This window comes from Capsaspora owczarzaki (assembly GCF_000151315.2).
Source record: "Capsaspora owczarzaki ATCC 30864 unplaced genomic scaffold supercont2.17, whole genome shotgun sequence".
In the NCBI taxonomy this organism is placed as follows: Eukaryota; class Filasterea; order Ministeriida; family Capsasporidae; genus Capsaspora; species Capsaspora owczarzaki.
The window spans coordinates 108064-127729 of record NW_011887308.1 but is presented as its reverse complement, the minus strand read 5'-3'; the positions used below and the strand labels follow the sequence as shown (position 1 = coordinate 127729).

The window sequence follows — 19666 nt, the reverse complement described above, 5'->3', positions numbered from 1 at the left end:
TGACTGTGAGCGCTCACTACGAGTATCGAACGATGCAATCTGCGCCAGGTTGTTACCCCCCGCGCGCTTTTCGACCCTTCCCACCACCCCAGCACCCTCCCCTTGCTCCAGTCAGCATAAATGAATTTTGACTTTCATAAAACATCACCAGCGAGCGTGGAGGTCGGTCATTTTTGTTTTCTCTTTTTCCATGTCTGGTTCAATGTCTGATTCCAGCCAATACAGCCAAGGCAGCCAAAGCAGCGCCCCACAGCAGCAACTTCGCCGACCTGCCTCGCCCACTCAAGACCGCCCACCACATGAGATTGTGCGCCCTCGCTTGGAGGAGTCAGCAACACGCGAAGCAGTTCGAGCCGCAGACCAGTTGCAGCCAGACGAGCAGCCAGCCGAGCAGCCAGCCAACGAGCGAGCCAACGCGCCAGTCAACGAGCCAGCCAGGCAAGGTGACCAGCAAGCCAATCAGCCGCCCAACGAGGTGACCGACGAGCGAGCAGGACTCCGAGCAGAGATCGCTGAAATGACGAAAGCTATTGCAGCCGACCGAAAGGAACGCCAGCGCCTCAACGAGCTTGCTGCAGCCGCCCGTAATGCAGCCGCCCGTAATGCAGAACAAGAACAACTGGCTCTGCAGTATGAGGCAGACGCGCGACAGATCCAAATAGGACTCAACATGGCCAACGAGCGTCTCAACCGTCTGGAAGCTCGTCTCGACTCAGCCCCAGCCCCAGCCGCAGCACAAGGCCCGGTGCTCTGTATGTCTTGCATTCTATTGAGATGCGTGTATTAGGAAAAGGAGCGATGATGAAGAATGCTCACTTTGCTCTCTCGATTTTTTTTTTTTTTTTTTTGTAGTGCCTGATGACAACTCGCTTGTCAAATTTTGGCGAGCCCTTCAAGACGACCAAGTGACCGAGCGGGTCTTTCGATTGGATCCTGTCACCAACCAGATGGTCGAGGTGAATCGTGACCCAGACCAGCCGCTTCAACCCAATGAAACGAGGTTCTTGACGCTGCCTGACGGGGTGTTCTGGCTTGGGAACTACAAGCTGGGATCAGTCCTTATGGTCCGCAGCTGCTATTATGGACTTTTCGACGCAATCATCAACTCACTTGCGAATGCTGAGCATAAAAACAGCTGGATCGTTACCGGCAATCCAGGCATCGGCAAGACCTTCTTTTCGGCATACTTTGTGTATCGCTTGTTCCAGCAACACCCTCAGCTGACTGTGGTTTACGAGCCTGCTCAGCCCGGATCGGATATTCGATACCGGCTGCAGCCGAACCTAACCGTCCACACAGGCAGCATTCCGCTGCAGTCCTTTTCCGACCAGCTTTCGAATCTGGATCCCAGGACCTGGTACCTTGTCGATGGCCATCCCGCTGGCATCTACAATGCTTACACCCTGCTCGTTACATCACCACGCAAGGACATTTTGAAGGAACTTCAAAAAGACTCCAACCCCAAGATGTTCATGCCAGTGTGGTCGTGGGACGAGCTTCTTGCATGTATCCGCCAGAGGAATGCAACTCAAGCGCGACTGCAAGCTGCCGAGGAGCGGTTTTATCGTTGGGGTGGCATCGCGCGTCACGTGCTCGATGGTGGTTTGACTCTGCCTCAGTCCGAAATACTTTTGAACCTGGCGCTTAATGCATGCAATGTCAAGACTGTTCGCAATTCCGTGGGTCAGATTGCTGGTGAGCAAGATATTTCACACCGAGTCCTTCACATCAAGGTATTACCGGACAGTTTCGAAGCCAGCGGCCTAATTTTCGCGTCTAACTGGGTGGTCGACAAATTTGTGACTCGTGCGCTAAGAGAGGAACGCCAGAAGCTCCTCGCCTTTCTGCGTAGGTCTGCCTGGCATCCAGAGCATGCCGCGAACCGCGGACTTATCTTTGAGAATTATGTTCATCAAACGATCATTCAGGGCGGCAGATTCCGAGTACGTGACTTGTCCAACGCCCAAGCGCCTGTGTCCATTCTGACCATTCCGCCGCTCACCCACGTCTCCTTCAACCACCTTGGCGCCGTTGATCTCGGTGACCAGAGCCGCTACTTTCAGCCGCTCGCCAGCAATCATCCGGCCATCGACGCCATCATCTCGCCCAACAAGTTTTTGCAGATGACCGTCAGTCAAGACCATCCTGTCAAAGCGCAACGATTGAGCGAGGCCATTCAACGAATGCCAGCTGATCGCGTTCCCCAACTGTACTTCGTGGTGCCCGCGGATATTTTCGAGACTTTTCCGGAGCAGCCATACCACACTACCGAAGGTCGCGCGTATCAAGATCCTCGTCTTGTTCCTGCGAATGTCCAGAACGCCCGGCAGTTTGCATTGTGCATCGAGTTCACAATCGTCCCGAATCAAAACCCTGCTGCTATCGTCTGATCCCACCAATTTTGCATTTCCTGTTATGTCGAATAAAAGCCTTTTCACAGAATTCGAACGGGGTTCATGCTGAAAAGGTGGTGCGTTCCTCTGCTCTTTTTCGAATTCAGTGATACAGTCCTTCCAATGTCCATCAACATCAACCCCGCATCCAAGCGAATGTTCACCAAGCAGGGGAATCTATTGGACTCTTACTGAACTTGTATTGGGATCGAGAGAAGAGGGGCTGTGGTCGATGTTGAGGTATCAATAGCTCATTGTTTTTGTTCATTTTGTCTTCCAAAAATGGCAGATCTCAACCTGTCCCGCCACACAGCTTCAAGCGACCAGCAGCAGCAACTTCGTGGCGCCGTCCGACCTGCCTCGCCCACTCAAGACCGCCCACTACATGAGATTTTGCGCCCTCGCTTGGAGGAGCACGCAAGCCGCGGAACAGACATGCAAGCTGGCCGAGTTCGAGCCACAAACGAGTTGCCTGCCAACGCGCAAGCCAACGCGCAAGCCAACGCGCAAGCCAGGCAAGGTGACCAGCAAGCCAATCAGCCGGCCAACGAGGTGACCGACGAGCGAGCCGGACTCCGAGCAGAGATCGCTGAAATGACCCAAACTCTGGCAGCCGACGAAGCTGAAAGGCAGACGCTCCGACAGCGCGCTGCAGCCGCCCGCGCAGCAGAAAATGAACAACTGGCTCTGCAGTATGAAACTCGCGCAGACGATGTCATGGCAGTCATCGGCAGCACAAGCGCGGCACTTGCAGCAACTCGCATACGCCTGTTCGCCCTGACCCCAGCCCCAGCCTTCCAACCCTCGAATCAATGTATGCCGTCCATTCTATCGAGATGCTTGTGCTGAAAGGCGCGACGTTGAAAAGTGCTCACTTTTGCTCTCGCGATTTTGGGTAGTGCCAGACACTGACCCGCTTGTCAGATTTTGGCAAGCCCTTCACGCCGGCCAAGTGACCGAGCGGGTCTTTCGATTGGATCCTGTCACCAACCAGATGGTCGAGGTGAATGGTGACCCAGACCAGCCGCTTCAACCCAATGAAACGAGATTCTTGACTCTTCCTGACGGCGTGTTCTGGCTGGGGAACTACTTGCTGGGGTCAGTCCTCATGGTCCGCAGCTGCTACTATGGACTTTTCGACGCAATCATCAACCCATCTGCGAATCCTGCGCAAAAAAACGGGCGTATTGTCACCGGCAATCCAGGCATTGGCAAGACCTTCTTTTCGGCATACTTTGTCTATCGCTTGTTTCAGCAACACCGTCCGCTGACTGTGGTGTACGAGCCTGCAGTGAAGCCAACCACGGACAGATACCTTCTTCAAACGGATGGGAATGTGTTGCTGGGCACTTTCGACAGCTTCCGAGACATCCTTCAGAACCGTCGCCCCAACGTCTGGTACCTTGTCGATGGCCACGCACCTGGTTTCTACAATGCCTACACCCTGCTCGTCACACCACTATGCCGCAAAATTTACAAGGAGCTCGAGTACACCTCCTATCCCATGATGTCCATGCCAGTGTGGTCGTGGGACGAGCTTCTTGCATGTATGCGCCAGCTAAACCTGGATCTAGAGCAAGTGCAAGCTGCCGAGGAGCGGTTTCATCGTTGGGGCGGCATCGCACGACATGTGCTCAATCTTTATATGACTCTGGAGATGGCCGAATGGCTTTTACAGGAGGCGCTTCACCGTTGCACGGTCGCGGCTATTCGTGACGCCGTGGGTCAGATCGCTGGAGAGCAGGATATATCCCACCGAATCCTTCACATCGATCTCCAATCCGAGTCCGAACCGTTCCAGCGCCCCCGCCTCGTGTTTGCGTCTGACTGGGTGGCCGACCGATTTCTGGATCGTGTGTATGAAGCCGAATACGATCATCTCATCACCTTTTTAAGTGCGTCTGCCGCGTTTGGAGAGACTGCGGCGCTTCGCGGACATCTGCTTGAGAGGTTCGCCCATCGTCTCATCTGTCAGGGTGGCACTTTCCGAATTCGTAACTTGTCCAACGCCCAAGCGCCTGAGTCCTCTCTGACCATTCCGCAGCTCACATATGTCCGCTTTCACAAACTTGACGACGTTGATCTCCATCTCCAGAACCGTTACTTTCGTCCATCCTCCGGCAACCATCCGGCCATCGACGCCATCATTTCGCCTCACACGTTCCTGCAGATGACCGTCAGTCAAGACCATCCTGTCAAAGCGCAACGATTGAGCGAGGCCATTCAACGAATGCCAGCTGATCGCGTTCCCCAACTGTACTTCGTGGTGCCCGTGGATATTTTCGAGACTTTTCCGGAGCAGCCATACCACACTATCGATGCTCACGTGTTTCAGGATAGACAGGCAATACCTGCAAATGTCCAGCGCGTTCAGCAATTTGCTTTGTGTATTTCCTTCACGCGCAGGATCCCCCCCAACCCCTACAACCCGCTGATCCCACCTTTGGCATTGTTTTCTGTCGTATTAAGTAAAGTGCATTCAAAGAGACCTTGTTGGAGGAGGGCGGAGACGGAGCGGTTGTTCAACGGTACCGCTCCCTTCAAATGCTGGTCAACACATCGACCCCAAATCCAAGCGGCTGCTCACCAAACAGGGGAATCCATTGGACTCTCACTGAACTTGCATTGGGTGGTCAGTCATTCCCCGCCCCCCCCCCCAAATGTCTGATTCCAGCCAATACAGCCAAGGCAGCCAAAGCAGCGCCCCACAGCAGCAACTTCGCCGACTTGCCTCGCCCACTCAAGACCGCCCACCACATGAGATTGTGCGCCCTCGCTTGGAGGAGTCAGCAACACGCGAAGCAGTTCGAGCCGCAGACCAGTTGCAGCCAGACGAGCAGCCAGCGGAGCAGCCAGCCAACGAGCGAGCCAACGCGCCAGTCAACGAGCCAGCCAGGCAAGGTGACCAGCAAGCCAATCAGCCGCCCAACGAGGTGACCGACGAGCGAGCAGGACTCCGAGCAGAGATCGCTGAAATGACGAAAGCTATTGCAGCCGACCGAAAGGAACGCCAGCGCCTCAACGAGCTTGCTGCAGCCGCCCGCGCAGCAGAAAGTGAACAACTGGCTCTGCAGTATGAAACTCGTGCAGATAACGTTCAGCAAGAAGAGCGGCTGGAAGATGCCAGAGCGCCGTGCAATTCATTGAGATGTCAGAACTCGAACAACCTGAAAACTGAACAAGGAATGAATCTGTCGGCGTGTCAAAGTTCCAGATCGAAGGTCACTCGTTATGTAAGGTTGATGGCGCGATTCAGAAGGCTTTCGGCGGGATTGGAAGGCTGAAGAAGTGTGTTGAAAGTGTTAGCATGAAGTTCAACTCGAATGAACCGCATTTGGTCTGGTGTCGGGTGCGCCAAAGTGGCCCTCAGCAGTTCTCACGCCGAATCAGGCGCAGCACCATCATCGGCTGGAGCGGCCACCTCGCTTGACTCGGTCGCGGCTGATTCCTGCTCGACTGGGTGTTGTGGTCGTGCAGCTGTCTTCGACCTTGGGTCGTGCTCTTCGTCCTCGTCGCCATAATCATCATCGTCGTCATCTGAAATGTTGCCGGGCATCTCCAGCCCAAAGAAGGCCTCGGGATACTGCTGAGTGAGCTTGGCCCGCAATGCACTGACAGCAGAGAACGAACTCGCGGTGAGTGATGAGAGATGTTCAACATCCACCGACGCTCGGCGCCGTCCAAGTATCAACAAACAGAGTCGCCTCGATTTTGTTGAAATCATGAACATCCTTCTTGTTGAATTCCTCACTGAACAAATGCTCAGCATCAACGCGATCCAACAACAAAACACAAAAAGCGCCTCACCGAATGCGACGAAAGATGGACTCGAGGTCTTTCTTGGCGTCCACCAGCTGGTGTGTGTATGACTTGAACCGAGCAGTGTGAGCTCCAAGCACGCTGTCCAGATGCTCGTTGAAGCGGGACAGCCGCGCGTTCGTCCGCTCAAAGCGACCGAGTCTGCTCCAGCCCAAAGCAAGCCCCAAGTTCAGTGCAGTCCCTCCCGCTGTTGCTTGCGGCCCCCGCTTTGCGTCCGACGGGTGCACCCATCGCAAGATCAACAAGAGTTGGGGGGGGTGTGCTCACATTAGCCGCTGCTGCCGTAGCATGTCCTTGACGGCGCCGTGATCGATGCCCGAAGTAATCTTGTTGGCAAACACGGTGCTCGCGTCCAATGGCGGTGGTGGAGGTGCTTGTCCAGACAGCTCGTCTGTCATTTTGTTGTGTGTGTTTCTGTTGGACTGAATAGATAGGGAAGTATGATACAGTGTTCGGCAATGGTGATGGAACACTTGTGCGGACCAATCGAACTTTGTGCGTTTGGCGATTGAACAGAATTGATTTGAACAAACGTAAAATGAACAATTCTGACCGAACAAACGTGGGAGTGAACATAGTCGTACTGAACGTTGCTGCAATTCGAAGTGAACGACCTGCCCATGGCAATCGAACCAAGTGAATTGAACAATGTTCTGCAATGACTGGACAAGCTTCTCCACGGCACCGAACATGCCAGATTGAACAGTCATGCAATCTCAAAGGAGTGGTTTATCGCAGCTTCCCGGCATCTCCAAGCATGGTGGACATGTCAAAAAGATCATATTTACAAAAGCACGCAAAAGCAAAACACAGAATTTTTTTATTCTCGCTTGGGTTTTGGTTTTTTTTTTTGGTTTTTTTTTTTTACTGTAGTCATCATCACCTCGCTGGAAAGCTCGGTTGGAAGAGCATCAAGCTAGTGTATTTAATCCTTGATATCTTCGAGCTGCGCACAAGGGAAGGCATACTTGCTGACATGGACAATGGAGCGGCTGCAATTTTGCGCCGACACTTGGCGAACAGCATCTTCAATGCGGCGATGGACTTTCTCGCCTTTTTTCAGAGGAGTGCGCTTGAAGCAAGATTTAATCTTGCCAAAAACATATTCAATCGGGTTGAGGAATGACGAGTACGGCGGAAGATACAGCAGACGGTAGTTCCTACGCCAAAAGTAGTTGCGCAGGCTGGCTGTTTTGTGGAAGCTCGCATTGTCCATCACAATCCACGCCTTGTACGTTCTGCCATCTCGCGGGAAAGAGCGGCCGTACTTCTCTTCCGATGCGATCAGCAAATCTGCGTTGTCGTTGCCTTCCTCCGCCTCGTCTTGAAAGCATTCGGCCTGGGAAGGGTGATAAGCTTCCTCATCGTCGTCATCATCATCATCGTCGTCGTCGTCGGCATCGTTCGTCCATAGGGCTTCAACAGCGGGAGGGTAGGTGTAGGTGGATGTGCGTCTGGGTGCTGCAGCGCGGGCTGAAGTTTGGGATGACGGCTGCACAAGTTGTTGGAGACGACGCGTCCGCATTGGATGTCGCAGGGAAGAGGTGCCTGTGGAGGATGCTGGGTGACTTGCTGCTGCTGCTGCTGCTGCGGAAGACCACTGCCCAACGTCGTCGGCAGAGTTGTCCTCATCCTGGATGTCGTCTGTAAAAGCTGTTGAGCGATGGTGCCCTCGCGGTAGCCGACCACGCCGGCGTCGTAGTAGTTCCGACGCCGCATGAGTATCTCGCGGCTGCGTACGTTGCTGTGCATGGAGCGACACACCGTCTGCAGCACGATCCGAAGTGGATGAGGCTGCGGCATGCTGCGTCAACGTGCCGGCATGCTGCGCTGATGGTCCAGCATGCTGCATCGATGTCCCAGCGCCGGTACTGGGAGGTGCAGGGGCAGAAGAAGAGGAGGGCGCTGGAGCACTCGAGCTGCTGTTGTTGTTGTGGTTGTGGTGGTGGTGGGTGTGATTGCTGTTGTTGTGCTCGCTCTGTGATGGCTCCACTGCGCTCAGAACCTTCCCGTGAAACTCGACATACTTGGCAGACCCTTCATCCTCGAGCTCTTGCTCTGGAGCCTGGTCGCTATCGTGCTCATCGTCGCTCGCGCCGTGGTCTTCGTCGTCGCGGAAGGAGTCGCCGGCAGTGTGTGGCTCAAGTTCCAGCACGTGAATAAACTTGACCATCGTCCGTTGGAATACATGCTGGTTGACAGGGCCGTGGTGGATGTCGTAGTGCACGACACCCGTATCGCCAATCACACAAATTAGTGTCCAGTTCGGAGCACGAATGGAATCGACGTTCTTGATCGCGCGCTTGCCCTTCGGAGCACGCCCACGGCTGCGATGCATGTTAATGTTGAAGCCACACTCATCGACGTAGAAGATGCGCGATTGGGGAATGTTCGCATTGGCCAAGTCCTGAAACCACTCTTGGCGCTTCATTTTGACCACCATCGAGTTTTTGCGAGTGACCTGCTCATAGATCATCTTGAAATCAATGCCCATGCGCTTGACATGCCGACCGATTGTCGTCGCGTTGACTTTCACATCAAACTTCTCGTGCAACTTGTCGGCCAGCATGCCGTTGGTCACGGCGCAGTCCTTGTCGATTTCTTCCGCCAGGAATTCCTCCATTTCCCTCGTCACGACTGTCCGATTGGGCGGCTTGGAGGCACGAGGCTCTATGATACCAGTCTCGCGAAACTTGGTGCACACATTGTGCGCGGTTGCGACCGGGACATCAAGATAGTCTGTAATCTCGCGAAAGGTGCACAAGTCCTCGTCGCGCAATGCAACAATCTGCCTGCGCAAGTCCAGGGACATGCGCTGGCGCTTGCGAGGGGTAGCTTGGGCAATCTCCTGGTCGTCGTTGGCGTGTACGGGCATCACTCGTTGGCGAATGCAGGACTGTTCAGGTGCCAAAGTAGGCAGCGTTCATTATTTAGAGTGCAGTGTTCAATGTGAAAAACTCTTTGTCCAATCGCGAGTCACGGTTTTTTCAATGTCGCAGTGTCGTTCGGACCTTGTTGTTCAAAAGCGGCTGTTCAACGGGTGCTGTTCAAAGTTATTTGCATTTTTGTCCGGATCAACTTTGTCCAATGCTCACATTGTTCAAAACCGATTGCAGCAATGTCGATTAAGAAATGTTCAAAACATGTGTGTTCAATACCAAAGTCCACTCGTTCAATCTTTCCGCACGAGTGTTCCATCACCATTGCCGAACACTGTAAATGTAGACTGTAGACTAAAACTGTGGGGGGATTTCGATTTCGTCTGGCAATGGCTCAAAGCTAGCTGCCACTCTACACAACGGAACGAGATGAGGTCTGGTGGTTCACTAGCATGGTACGATCATGAATGACTGTGCATTCGTTCATAGTAAATCGAGCCGCTTCCAATGTTGAATTTCCCCCGTTCTACAGACTTCCACAATTGCATACAGTACGTTGCACAGTCTCTTATATCTTGATCTGTCTGTGCTCAGTCCCACTTTGTTCGCTCACCTCCAAAGCATGTTTGTCGTGTCGACCTTCCGAAACACGATTCGGATTCATCCCGCTGACTTTGCAAAGGATCCTCAAACGGCGATCGCAGACGAAATCAACCGACTCTACGCCAACAAGGTAAGTGTGTGCATGAGTGAGTGAATGAGTGAGTGAGTGAATGAGTGGGTGAGTGTAGATGCATCGTTCGACATGTGTGTTTGGCTCACAGTCGTACTCTGTGTGGCGCAGGTCGTGCTCAACATTGGGCTGTGCATCTGCTTGTACGATCTGACCGAGGTTGGCGACGCGTACATTGTCTCATCGGACGGATCCACACGAACAGAGGGTAAGAAGAGGGCGAGAAGGGGCTGCAGAGCAAACCAGCCGAGCCAAAGCGCGCAGAGCAGCGAACGTTTTTCCACCTGCCCTGCTGCGTTCGTACATGAGAGCACACAGTGTGGTGGGGGGTTGGCTCATGCATCCATTGGGATGACCCGGCCAGGTGGCGCAACGGGCAAAAAAGGGAATCCAAGAAGAATGGGGGCGATGAGCAAATCCGTACCATTGGATTGCCTCACTGACCATTGACATTGACCACTCACTCACTCACTCACTCGACAAAATCGATGACAAATCTATGGCATTGGTTAGTGGTCTTTCGATTAATTGTATTCCGTCCGTTCGAAGGCGAGGTCGTCTCCGGCACCATCCGACGGAGCATTCCTAGCGGCATCATTGGTGAGCAAGCGCTTGTTTGTTTGCTCGTGTCGCTTTGGCTGCTGTGAACTAACGTGCCTTTTTTTTTTGCGCGGTCGGTAGTGAATATCGGCACGTTTTTTGATGATGTTTTCATCCCCGCAGAGAATCTTCAGCCGGGAACAATCTTGTAAGAAGGCGCGGGGGGGTTTTATCGTCTCGCAGCGCAGCGCTTGAAATGTGCTCGTCTCTAACTTCTCGCGTTGTGGCAATTTTGCACCATGCAGCAACCCAGATCTGCAAGAATTCGTTTGGACGTTTGCCGAGCAAGAGTTGCGGATGGAGGCGGACTCGCGAATTCGGTTTCGTGTTGTTGCAGACCGCTTTTCAGACCTGACACCAGTACATACCGAAGCTCCTCGCTTTGTAGACAATGATATTGCCGTCACTCGTACTGTGGTAAGGACGGGGGGGGGCAACCTTTTTTGCTGCGGTCGATTAAACCAAACAACAGCTCATCGCACATTTTACATTTGCACTTCTCTTCTTTTTCCCCCCCCCCTACAGGCCAGCGCAGAGGACCCGTACAAACGACCATACATGGTGATTGGATCTGCGTCAGACAGTGGTCTCGGTCTGGAGGCCTGGTGGGAGTGATTTTGTCGCAAGCGCCTGATGGACGCGAAATGTAATCACTAGATCTCGATCTACACCTTGTTATGAGCATGCATCTTGCACGCAGTGTTCCTCGTCGAACCTTTTGTTCCTGAATATTCAATTGATCCTTTCCTGATGCGATGGGTTTAGTCTTTTCTTATTTTATAGCAATGGCTGCTGCAGCTGTAGTTCGACGAAATCGCCCAGGCACTACGCGCGAGGTACTTCAATTCCCCCCCCCCCACTTTCATACTCGTATTAACCGAGGAATTCTGATCATTGCTCGACCTCAATGATGGAGGGAAACAGGGGGTTGCTGTCGACCCAACGGAAAGGGACGTAATGCAAACTCAATACACCAAAAATTCAAAAAAAGAAAAAAAAAAAAAAAAGAAGCGTAATGCAAACTCCATACAAAAAAAAATCAACAATAAATAAAATAAACAACGTTTTCTTTTTCTTTTTTTTTTCTTTTTTTTTGAATTTTGACTGCCTGAGCATTGGCAGAAGCGCTCTGCTCTGGGACGGCCGTTGCGCACCTGTTGTCGTTGCTGACTGGCTGTTGCTGACGTGTTGGATGACTTGCTGCGTCCGTTTGTGTTTGGACGACAGGCGTTCAACAACTGGCCCGACCAGCCGCTCGCTGACATGGACACGACGCTGGCTGTGCAGCAGTTCATCCAGCAGGGCGTCCGTGCGCACTACGCCAAGCTCGCCGAGCTGCTTGCAAAGAAGGCTTCGTTTGCCAGCACCGAGGCCTACGACGAGGCGGTCGACCGCGAGATTGAGCTGCTGCTTGCCCTCCCCGAGCTGCAGGACGCAGACGTGTGGCAGTACGAGCACTTGCGGTAAGCCCAACAAAACCAGGACATCCGAAGCCGGAGAGCTTTCAGGTTGATCAAAGCGAGGGTGGATCGTGGAAGGTGGGGTGATTTGGAGTTGGCTTTCGAACCAGATTCAGTTGTGTCTCTCAGCTCGAGGTTGTTTAAGCTTTGTGGGCATGACATTGATGGCAGTCACAGTCACCAAGCATGCGAAGGGACGCTACTGACGCGTAGAATTATTCGTTGATGCCTGTGTTGGTGAAACTCACTTTTTTTTGTGTGTGTTTCATCTCCTCCGCCTCCTCGACTCTGTTGCCGGTAGACAATTCTGCCTCGAGCTTAACGCGCTCGTGCTTCTGATTCAGGACACTTGCACGCCTGGATCGTGCCCGCAAATGAAAGCCACAGACGACTTGCTGTATCTGTGCGCCGCACACAAGCAACCTCTGGAGTGCAGCGCCATTGACTACATTGTGCACACGCTGGACAGCATTGCAGCCCAGCTGAATAGCAACAAGTTTTTCCCAAGTCGGTATGTCGCTTGGCTTTTTTGTTTTCCATTTATTTGGCGAGGGTTTTCTCGGTGGCGTGAAAAGCGCCGTTGACTCAATTCCGAAAAAAAAATCCCCACCCTCCCTCTTCCCCGCCTGGACAGAGTAACGATTCAAAAGACATCTGTTAAGCACTTCCAGGCAATCGCTCGTCGCCTCTACCGAATCTTTGCGCACACCTATTTCCACCACCGGCAAGTCTACGACAAGTTTGAGGAACAAACGCAGCTCACCAGCCGATTCGTCAAGTTTGCCAAGCAGTACGACCTTGTTCCCGAATCATCGATGGTTATTTCGCACCCTAGCGACGGCTCGTCGTCCTAAACAAAAAGAAGCAGCAAAAGACGCTGTGTCATGTTTGTATCGTTGGTCTGTTCCGTGCATTGACCTTTGTTTGCTTGTCATTTTCTGCTTCGTTTTAACAATCGTCCTTGCGAGAGCCACTCGATGCTTTTTAGCGTTCCAGCCTTGTTCACTACTTGTTACTCCTTGCATTTTGATTCATCGCGACGGTTGGATCTGCGAGAGTTTGAGACTTTCCGAAAAAAAAAACATTGTGAATGAATTCGAGGAGGAAGTCTTTTTCTTGCGATTTCGATTCTTGCTTGCGTCTGAATTCTATTCGTAGATGAGAAGCAGCGAGACCAACAACCCAATCTCAGAAACTCTCAACGTTCGCTCAGTCTCTTTTTTTTTTTTTTTTCTTTTTTTCTCTTTTCTTATTGTTTCATGATGCAAAGGTCTCGCTCTGGGGGCGCCTACCCCTTCAACCCCATGGCGCCCGCTCCAGCAGCAGCAACAACGACAACAACAACATCATCATCATCATCAGGACCAGGATCAGTATCAGGATCGCGGTACTCGAACGCACCGAGGTCGCAGTCTGCCGCAGCAACAGCCGCCGCGCTCGCAGCCAGCAACACAATGCAGGCACCTGCGCCGACGTCGATCGAAATCCCGCTGCGTGGCTCGAACGAAGTCCTCGAAATTGAGTTTGCAGAGCTGCCCGACCTCGGCGATCTGCTCGGCATCCTCAAGCAGGAGAAGGCGCGACTCCGCATCTGGCTCGTACTCGCTGTGAGTTGGATTTCGGCCGTCCTGTGTGCATCGGAGAGGGAGACACACATGCCTTGGCTCAAGTGGTAGAGATCGCTGGACAGTTTGCCTGGAAGAAGCAGGCGGGAGGCGGTGGGGCTGGGGCAGTCACAGAGTAAACCAGCGCGCGCGCGAATGAGATCTCTGCAACAAAAAAAAAAAAAAAAAAAAAAAAAAAGAGTACTAACAAAAAATCAACATTGATGATACCATATCCTTGATGCGTCAGTTAGCAACTTGCTCTGCGATTTGCAACTAAACTTGTCGTTTCACTCATCCCCGCTGATTGCTCTTTGTGTGACTTGGACCAGATTCAATATTACAACCAAAAGATGCCCGAGGCGTGCAGCCAGCTCTTGACAGCGGCATCCGATGCAGGTACAGTTTCTGATCACGACTACGTTGAGTGAACGATTGTCGTCAATTCTCAAACCATTCCAACTCAATCCCCTGACTCTGCTTCCAGCCTCCACGGAACCAGAGTACGCAGATGCAATTCAAGACCGCCTGTCCATTCTCAATGCGCTCGGCGCGTTTTACTTGCAGCAGGCCGTGGAAGAACGCGACCGGGAGACACGCGAAGCACTCCTCCAGAAGGCCACCTCGCAGTTCAACCGCGCCGACACGCTGGATGTGCACGGCACTTTGAATATGGTGGGCAAGGGCATGCTCTTCCTGTTGCGCAACAACTATGAGCGTGCCGCCACCCAGTTCCGCTACGTTACAGCCCAAAACCCCGCACACATTCCCGCGCTCATGGGCCAAGCGTGCGCTGCGTACAACCTCAAGCAGTTCAAGGAAGCACTCGGACTGTACCGCCGGGTACTGCGCATCAACCCCACGGGCTCGGCGGCCATTGTCCGCTACGGTATTGGCGTGTGTCTCTTCAAGCTGAAAGACTTGGAACGCGCGCAGCTCGCCTTCAAGCGCGTGCTCGAGCTCGTCCCAGACCATCTCGAAGCTTGCGTTGCTCTTGCGACCATCGAGTTCAACACTGGCGTCGACAAGGAGGCCAGCGCCACCGAGATGCTGACGGGCCGCTCTGCCGCCACTGTTGCCAACCTCGCGCCTGCCCAAATCTCAGAGCAAGCCTCGATTTTGCAGCAAGCCGCGGTGGCGTCCGTCACCTCTGGCATGCAACTGCTCCAGCAAGCGTACAAGATCAGCTCGGAAGAAAATCGCGACAACGCCATGCTGCTGAATCACCTCTCCAACTACTTTTTCTCGTACCGCGAGCTCGACAAGTCTGCCAACCTCGCGCTCTCTGCCCTGCATCGCTCAGATGTAGACGAAATCAAGGCAATCAGCTGCTACTTGATTGGCCGCAAGCACCACGCCGCTGAAGACTACGACCAGGCCTTCCAATTCTACTACCAAGCGAATCGTTTGTGGGACTCGTTCGCGCTGCCCCAGTTCGGACTTGGGCAACTGTATATCAAGAAGGGCGATATTGCCAAAGCCGCCGAATATCTCGAAAAAGTCTTGGTCAAATTCCCCGACAACTACGAAGCCAGCAAGGTGAGACGAAAGCTGGAGCGTTTGCCACCATGGAAGGGTTGCATGAGTTTGGAAGGGTTGAGTTTGGGCGGGCGGCGATTGGAATGGGACGTTTCGTGGTTTGTTTTTGCGTCATTTTGTCGTGTCGTACCGTTCCAACCATTCGCCATTCGTCGTTGCATTTTGCAGATTTTGGGCTCGCTGTACGTGACCAGTCAGTACTCGAACAAGCGCCAGCGTGCTCAGCAGCTGTTGCACAAGATTACCGTTGCCCAACCCAAGGACGTTGAAGCCTGGATTGAGCTGGCTCAACTTCAAGAGCAAACGGACTTTGCTGCTGCTTTGGAAGCATACGAGGTCCGTGACGCTCCGACGTGTTTGATTGATTTGCGTCGGCTTCTTGTTGGAGTGTTCATGTCGGTCTCACTCTTTGTTGTTGCCATTTTTCGCAGACTGCCGCGCGACTGCTGTTGGAAGCTGATATTAAGATTGCACCGGAGATTCTCAACAATATCGCCACGCTGCGTCACAAGCTCGGCCAATTGGACAAGGCGCAAGACATGAATGCGGCTGCGGCTGCGGATGTGGACCAACAGATCCGCGACGAGGAGCAGAACGAGATGGTTGATGCACAGAACTTGCGCTCCCTGAACGGGCTCAAGGTCACCATTCGCTATAACCGTGCCCGTCTGTTGGAGGACATGAATAATCCCGCAGACGCGGAAGTTATCTACCGTGAATTGATTCAAGAGCATCCGACGTTGATTGATTGTAAGGCTTGCGCCTTTATTCTTTCTTCTTTTTTTTTCTGCTGGTTTTTGAATCACAATTCTCATGTTTCGAGTATTGTTTGCCTGCTTTCTTCATCACCAGGTTACCTTCGACTCGCCGCCATCGCCAAAAATCAAGGCCGCATCGCGGCGGCGGCCGAATGGGTTCGCGAAGTCTTTGCCATTCAGCCCCACAACCCCGATGCTTGGTGCTTTGTCGGCAACATGCATCTCTCGCGCTACGAGTGGAATCTGGCCCAGAACAAGTTTGAGATGCTTTTGAAAAACAATGGCAAGACAAACAAGGTCGATCCCTATCCTCTAATTGCACTCGGCAACATTTTCCAGCAGTCGGCTCAGCCTGTTAGCGTTCCGAAAGCCCAGGTTTGATTTCTTTTTTTTCTGAAAAAGTTTCTGGTGACGACGCGGGTTGGTCATATTCATTCATTTTTTTTTTTTTGTTTGTTTTTTTTTTTTGTTTGTTTGTTTGTTTGTTTGTTTGTTTGTTTGTTTGTTTGTTTGTGTGTTTGTTCTGGCAGATGGACAAGAGCTACGTTCGTGCTGCAGAGTTCTTCACCAAGGCTCTGCAGGAGGATTCCCGCAACATTTACGCAGCAAATGGCCTCGCTTGTGTCATGGCGGAAAACGGCTTCGTCAAGGAGGCCGAGGATGTCTTTTTGAAGGTGCGCGAGACTACCAGCGAGTCTGCGGACGTCTGGACGAATCTCGGCCATCTGTACTCTTCATATGACTACACTCGCTCTGTCAAGATGGTACGTACCTTTGCATCGGCGTTGTTGGAAGATGAGATTTTTTTGTTTTTGTTTTTTGCTGATTTGTTTTGGTTTTTTTTTTTCGCGTCCCTCGCCTGCAGTACACCAACTGCCTCCGCAAGTTCCATAACGACAAAGATCTTGATGTGCTCATGCATTTGGCGCGCGTCCATTACCAATTCAAAAAGTTTGACGCCTGCAAGTCGGTGCTGCAGCAGGTATGTGCTTCAGCTTCAGCTCGAAGGGTAGAAAGGGGGTGGGCTTGTAATTTGATCCCGCATTCATCGTTTGCGTTTCAACCATGGCAGGCATTCCATCTTCATCCGCACGAAACGGTCATCCGATACCATCTTGCGTTGTGCGAGGAGGCGTTCGCCGAGCACACCTTTGCTCAAGAAACGCTCCACCCTCGCGATGTCACGCACGCCATCGCTTCGTTGCAAGTCGCTCACAAGTATGTCGGCATGGCTTGTTCCAACCTTGAGCTTTCTTGGTTTCGCTTCGGCAAGCGATAAAATGCTCACCTTGTTTGATCTTTCATTTTCCCCGACCCCCCCCCTCTTGTCCCAACTCTCTCCACCCACAGGATCTATGATAACCTTTCCAAATATCCCAAATCTAGTCGGCTCGGATTTACACCCGCGCGGGCTGCACAGTCTGCGAGCCGCGTTGCCGACATGCTCGCACAGTCTGCGCAGGTCATGCGACGTGCCGAAGCGCAGGAGGCAGAGCGCCAGCGAAAGGCACAGGAGCACGAGGTTTTGCGCAAGAACTTGATGGAGCGCAAGGCTGCGGACGAGGCCGTCCGGCAGTCCAAGATTGCAGAGGAGCACGCTCGCTTGGCCTTGATTGCCGAGACACACCGCAAGCGTGCAGACGAGGCCTTTGCCGAGTTTCAAGCGAACGCTTCCGCCGCCGCCGCTGCCGCTGCGTCCAAAAAGTCGAGCAGAGGTCGCAAGGCCGACACAGCGATGGACGATTTTGTGGACGATGAGGAGGACTCGCGCCCCAAGAAGGGTCGTCGCAGCAAGGACTCTGGCTCCTCTGACGAGTCTGAGGAGGACGCTGCATCGACTCCCAGCAGTAGCCAGGGAGAGGACGGTGGCGATGGCGAGACTGCTCCCAAAGCCAGCAAGGAGGAGCGAAAACGGCGTCGCGAAGCGCGCAAGAAGGAGAAGCGAGTAAGGAGTCTGCTCGCCTTTGAGAAGGCGAACGGACGGACGGTGGTTTGTTTTGTTTGTATCGCTCACCCTGAATGTCATTTGGCTCAGAGCCGCGACAAGGCCGACAAAAAGAGCCGGCAGAAACGGCGACGCGATGACGGATCGTAAGTTTTTCCAACAAGGAAACTTTATCAATCATCTTGGGGTTGATGCTTACCAGCACTTTTCTTTTGTTTTCGTTCCCCCCCCCCCCCTGCCCTGCCCTCCCCTCTAGATTGGAAGCTGAACCTCGGAAGGCTGCGCGCGAAGCCGATTCGTCGGACGAAGACAAAGGAAAGTCGTCGTCGTCGTCGTCGCGTGTGCCCAAGCGCGTCTTCAAGTCGAAAGAGCTCATCTCCGACTCGGATGATGACCAACCTTCTTCCTCCGTCTTCCGCCGCGACGAGGACGACGATCAAGACGATGATGCCAACACGGCTGCGGCGCCTGCTTCGACCGCGACCTTCACGACCAAGGCACGGCGCGCAGTCGAGTCGGACGATGAATGATTTGCATGTTTTGATTGGCCTCCCCGTTGGGTGGTGCAGTGATGACTATGTGGTCGAATGCGATCGTTTTCAGTTTTCCTTCCTTTAGTTTTCTTTAGTTTTGGTCAATGGTTTCAGTCGTTGTCTGAGCAAACACCTGTCCCTTTCTCTTTCCCTTTCCCTCCTCCCGAAAATGTCGATGCGGACTCTCCAACAAGTACAAAGCATAGCCTGCAGTTTGCCTAGCTGCTGCTCGCTGTCTCGATCAGGCTGGTCGCTGAATCTGAGTGCTGCCGGTTCTGCCATCCCATTCCGCGCCGCCCACGCCTCCGCGGCGTCGCCACCACACGCCGATTCGTGGCGTCTGCACGAGCGCCTTTCGTCCAGTAATGCTGGTGCTGCGACTGGTCGGATGGCGATCGCGCTGTCGTCGCCGTCGTCGTCGTCGTCGAATCTCGTCGCCAAGACACGATGTTCGCTGCTACACGTGCGCCACCTGGGCGTCCCAGCGCGAGGCCTGTGCCAGCTCGCCCAGCTCAGTGCTCGGGCTCATCCAGTGTCAATGATTGTGCCGCCGGCGCTGGCATGGCATCGGCGCGGTCTGACCACCCTGACTGGTCGCGCTCCATCTGCTCAATCTGCTTCAGGCGCCAGCAACCCTGCACCAAACTCCAGTAGTGACAATAGCAATCATGGCAGCCAGCAGACCGCTCAAGCGCCAGGAATTTCGCACTTGGTCAAGGAGCGGAGAGCATTGCTCGCCACGCAGAAGCGCAATCGCCGGTTTGTCCTGTTTGCGCTCGGCGGACTTGCGCTCGGTGCGTGTGTGTTTTTGGGCATGTATGCCTTCCAAGACGTGCTCATGTTCTACCTGACACCGTCCGAGCTGTTGGAACGAATGGGAACGCTGAATGACAAGTCAAGCATCCGTCTGGGTGGATTGGTGCTCGAAGGCTCGGTGAAATTGCCGCCTGCAGCGCCGACCGTCGAGTTTATCGTGACGGATTTGAATGCCGACATTTTCGTCAAGTTCAACGGGCTGCTTCCTGATCTCTTCCGCGAAGGCAAGGCGGTGGTCGTCGAGGGCAAGTTTGACAAGAATGCCGCCACGTTCGTTGCCAGCAACGTATTAGCAAAGCACGACGAAAACTACATGCCCAAGGAGGTCGCCGAGGCATTGGCCAAAAACCGAGAAAACAAGGCCTTGCTCGATGAGGCCCGCGAATTGGTTGAGCGCGAGGAGCTTCTTGCAGATCAACGGCAGCAAGAGAAGGAGCATTACCACTCGACCCGGCGTTAAGGCCAAGAGGTGGGGGGATGAACTTTATGTTTTCTGCTGGTGTGGATGGCATGTTCAATTGTAGCTATACTTCTATCGTTTGGATCCTCGTCAACAACCCTGTCAGAACTTTGAAAGCGCTTTTTTT

The 19666-nt window shown here is 53.3% G+C and overlaps 9 protein-coding genes across 9 annotated transcripts; 7 read left to right on the top strand and 2 right to left on the bottom strand.

The window, feature by feature from the left end:
- Positions 1-190: 190 nt before the first annotated feature.
- On the top strand, positions 191-2390 carry CAOG_09152 (hypothetical protein; the record flags this gene model as incomplete). Its single annotated transcript, XM_011272563.1, has 2 exons — positions 191-752; positions 853-2390. 2 exons carry the CDS (start codon positions 191-193, stop codon positions 2388-2390), a joined length of 2100 nt encoding a protein of 699 aa, XP_011270865.1.
- Positions 2391-2675: 285 nt separating this feature from the next.
- On the top strand, positions 2676-4865 carry CAOG_09151 (hypothetical protein; the record flags this gene model as incomplete). The annotated part of the gene is made up of 3 exons (XM_011272562.1): positions 2676-3207; positions 3293-4569; positions 4800-4865. 3 exons carry the CDS (start codon positions 2676-2678, stop codon positions 4863-4865), a joined length of 1875 nt encoding a protein of 624 aa, XP_011270864.1.
- Positions 4866-5053: 188 nt separating this feature from the next.
- Positions 5054-5540, top strand: CAOG_08001 (hypothetical protein; the record flags this gene model as incomplete). Its single annotated transcript, XM_004342553.1, has 2 exons — positions 5054-5326; positions 5388-5540. The coding sequence occupies 2 exons, from the start codon at positions 5054-5056 to the stop codon at positions 5538-5540; spliced, it is 426 nt and encodes a 141-aa protein (XP_004342602.1).
- A 229-nt stretch (positions 5541-5769) lies between these two features.
- CAOG_08000 (hypothetical protein) lies at positions 5770-6610 on the bottom strand (the record flags this gene model as incomplete). Its single annotated transcript, XM_004342552.1, has 3 exons — positions 5770-6004; positions 6201-6353; positions 6480-6610. The coding sequence occupies 3 exons, from the start codon at positions 6608-6610 to the stop codon at positions 5770-5772; spliced, it is 519 nt and encodes a 172-aa protein (XP_004342601.1).
- A 527-nt stretch (positions 6611-7137) lies between these two features.
- CAOG_09150 (hypothetical protein) lies at positions 7138-9087 on the bottom strand (the record flags this gene model as incomplete). The annotated part of the gene is made up of 1 exon (XM_011272561.1): positions 7138-9087. One exon carries the CDS (start codon positions 9085-9087, stop codon positions 7138-7140), a length of 1950 nt encoding a protein of 649 aa, XP_011270863.1.
- Positions 9088-9668: 581 nt separating this feature from the next.
- Positions 9669-11175, top strand: CAOG_07999 (hypothetical protein). Its single transcript, XM_004342551.2, has 6 exons — positions 9669-9824; positions 9936-10032; positions 10338-10424; positions 10506-10572; positions 10670-10841; positions 10950-11175. Exons 1-6 carry the CDS (start codon positions 9714-9716, stop codon positions 11037-11039), a joined length of 624 nt encoding a protein of 207 aa, XP_004342600.1. The 5' UTR covers positions 9669-9713; the 3' UTR covers positions 11040-11175.
- A 29-nt stretch (positions 11176-11204) lies between these two features.
- Positions 11205-12857, top strand: CAOG_07998 (preimplantation protein 3). Its single transcript, XM_004342550.2, has 4 exons — positions 11205-11260; positions 11652-11887; positions 12186-12395; positions 12519-12857. Exons 1-4 carry the CDS (start codon positions 11210-11212, stop codon positions 12736-12738), a joined length of 717 nt encoding a protein of 238 aa, XP_004342599.1. The 5' UTR covers positions 11205-11209; the 3' UTR covers positions 12739-12857.
- A 240-nt stretch (positions 12858-13097) lies between these two features.
- Positions 13098-18340, top strand: CAOG_09149 (hypothetical protein). The gene is made up of 12 exons (XM_011272560.1): positions 13098-13491; positions 13821-13887; positions 13976-15027; positions 15196-15363; positions 15459-15777; positions 15880-16160; positions 16316-16549; positions 16651-16767; positions 16858-17003; positions 17136-17730; positions 17821-17876; positions 17987-18340. Exons 1-12 carry the CDS (start codon positions 13144-13146, stop codon positions 18258-18260), a joined length of 3657 nt encoding a protein of 1218 aa, XP_011270862.1. The 5' UTR covers positions 13098-13143; the 3' UTR covers positions 18261-18340.
- On the top strand, positions 18319-19656 carry CAOG_09148 (hypothetical protein). Its single transcript, XM_011272559.1, has one exon. It carries the CDS (start codon positions 18433-18435, stop codon positions 19537-19539), a length of 1107 nt encoding a protein of 368 aa, XP_011270861.1. The 5' UTR covers positions 18319-18432; the 3' UTR covers positions 19540-19656.
- The last annotated feature ends 10 nt before the right edge of the window (positions 19657-19666 follow it).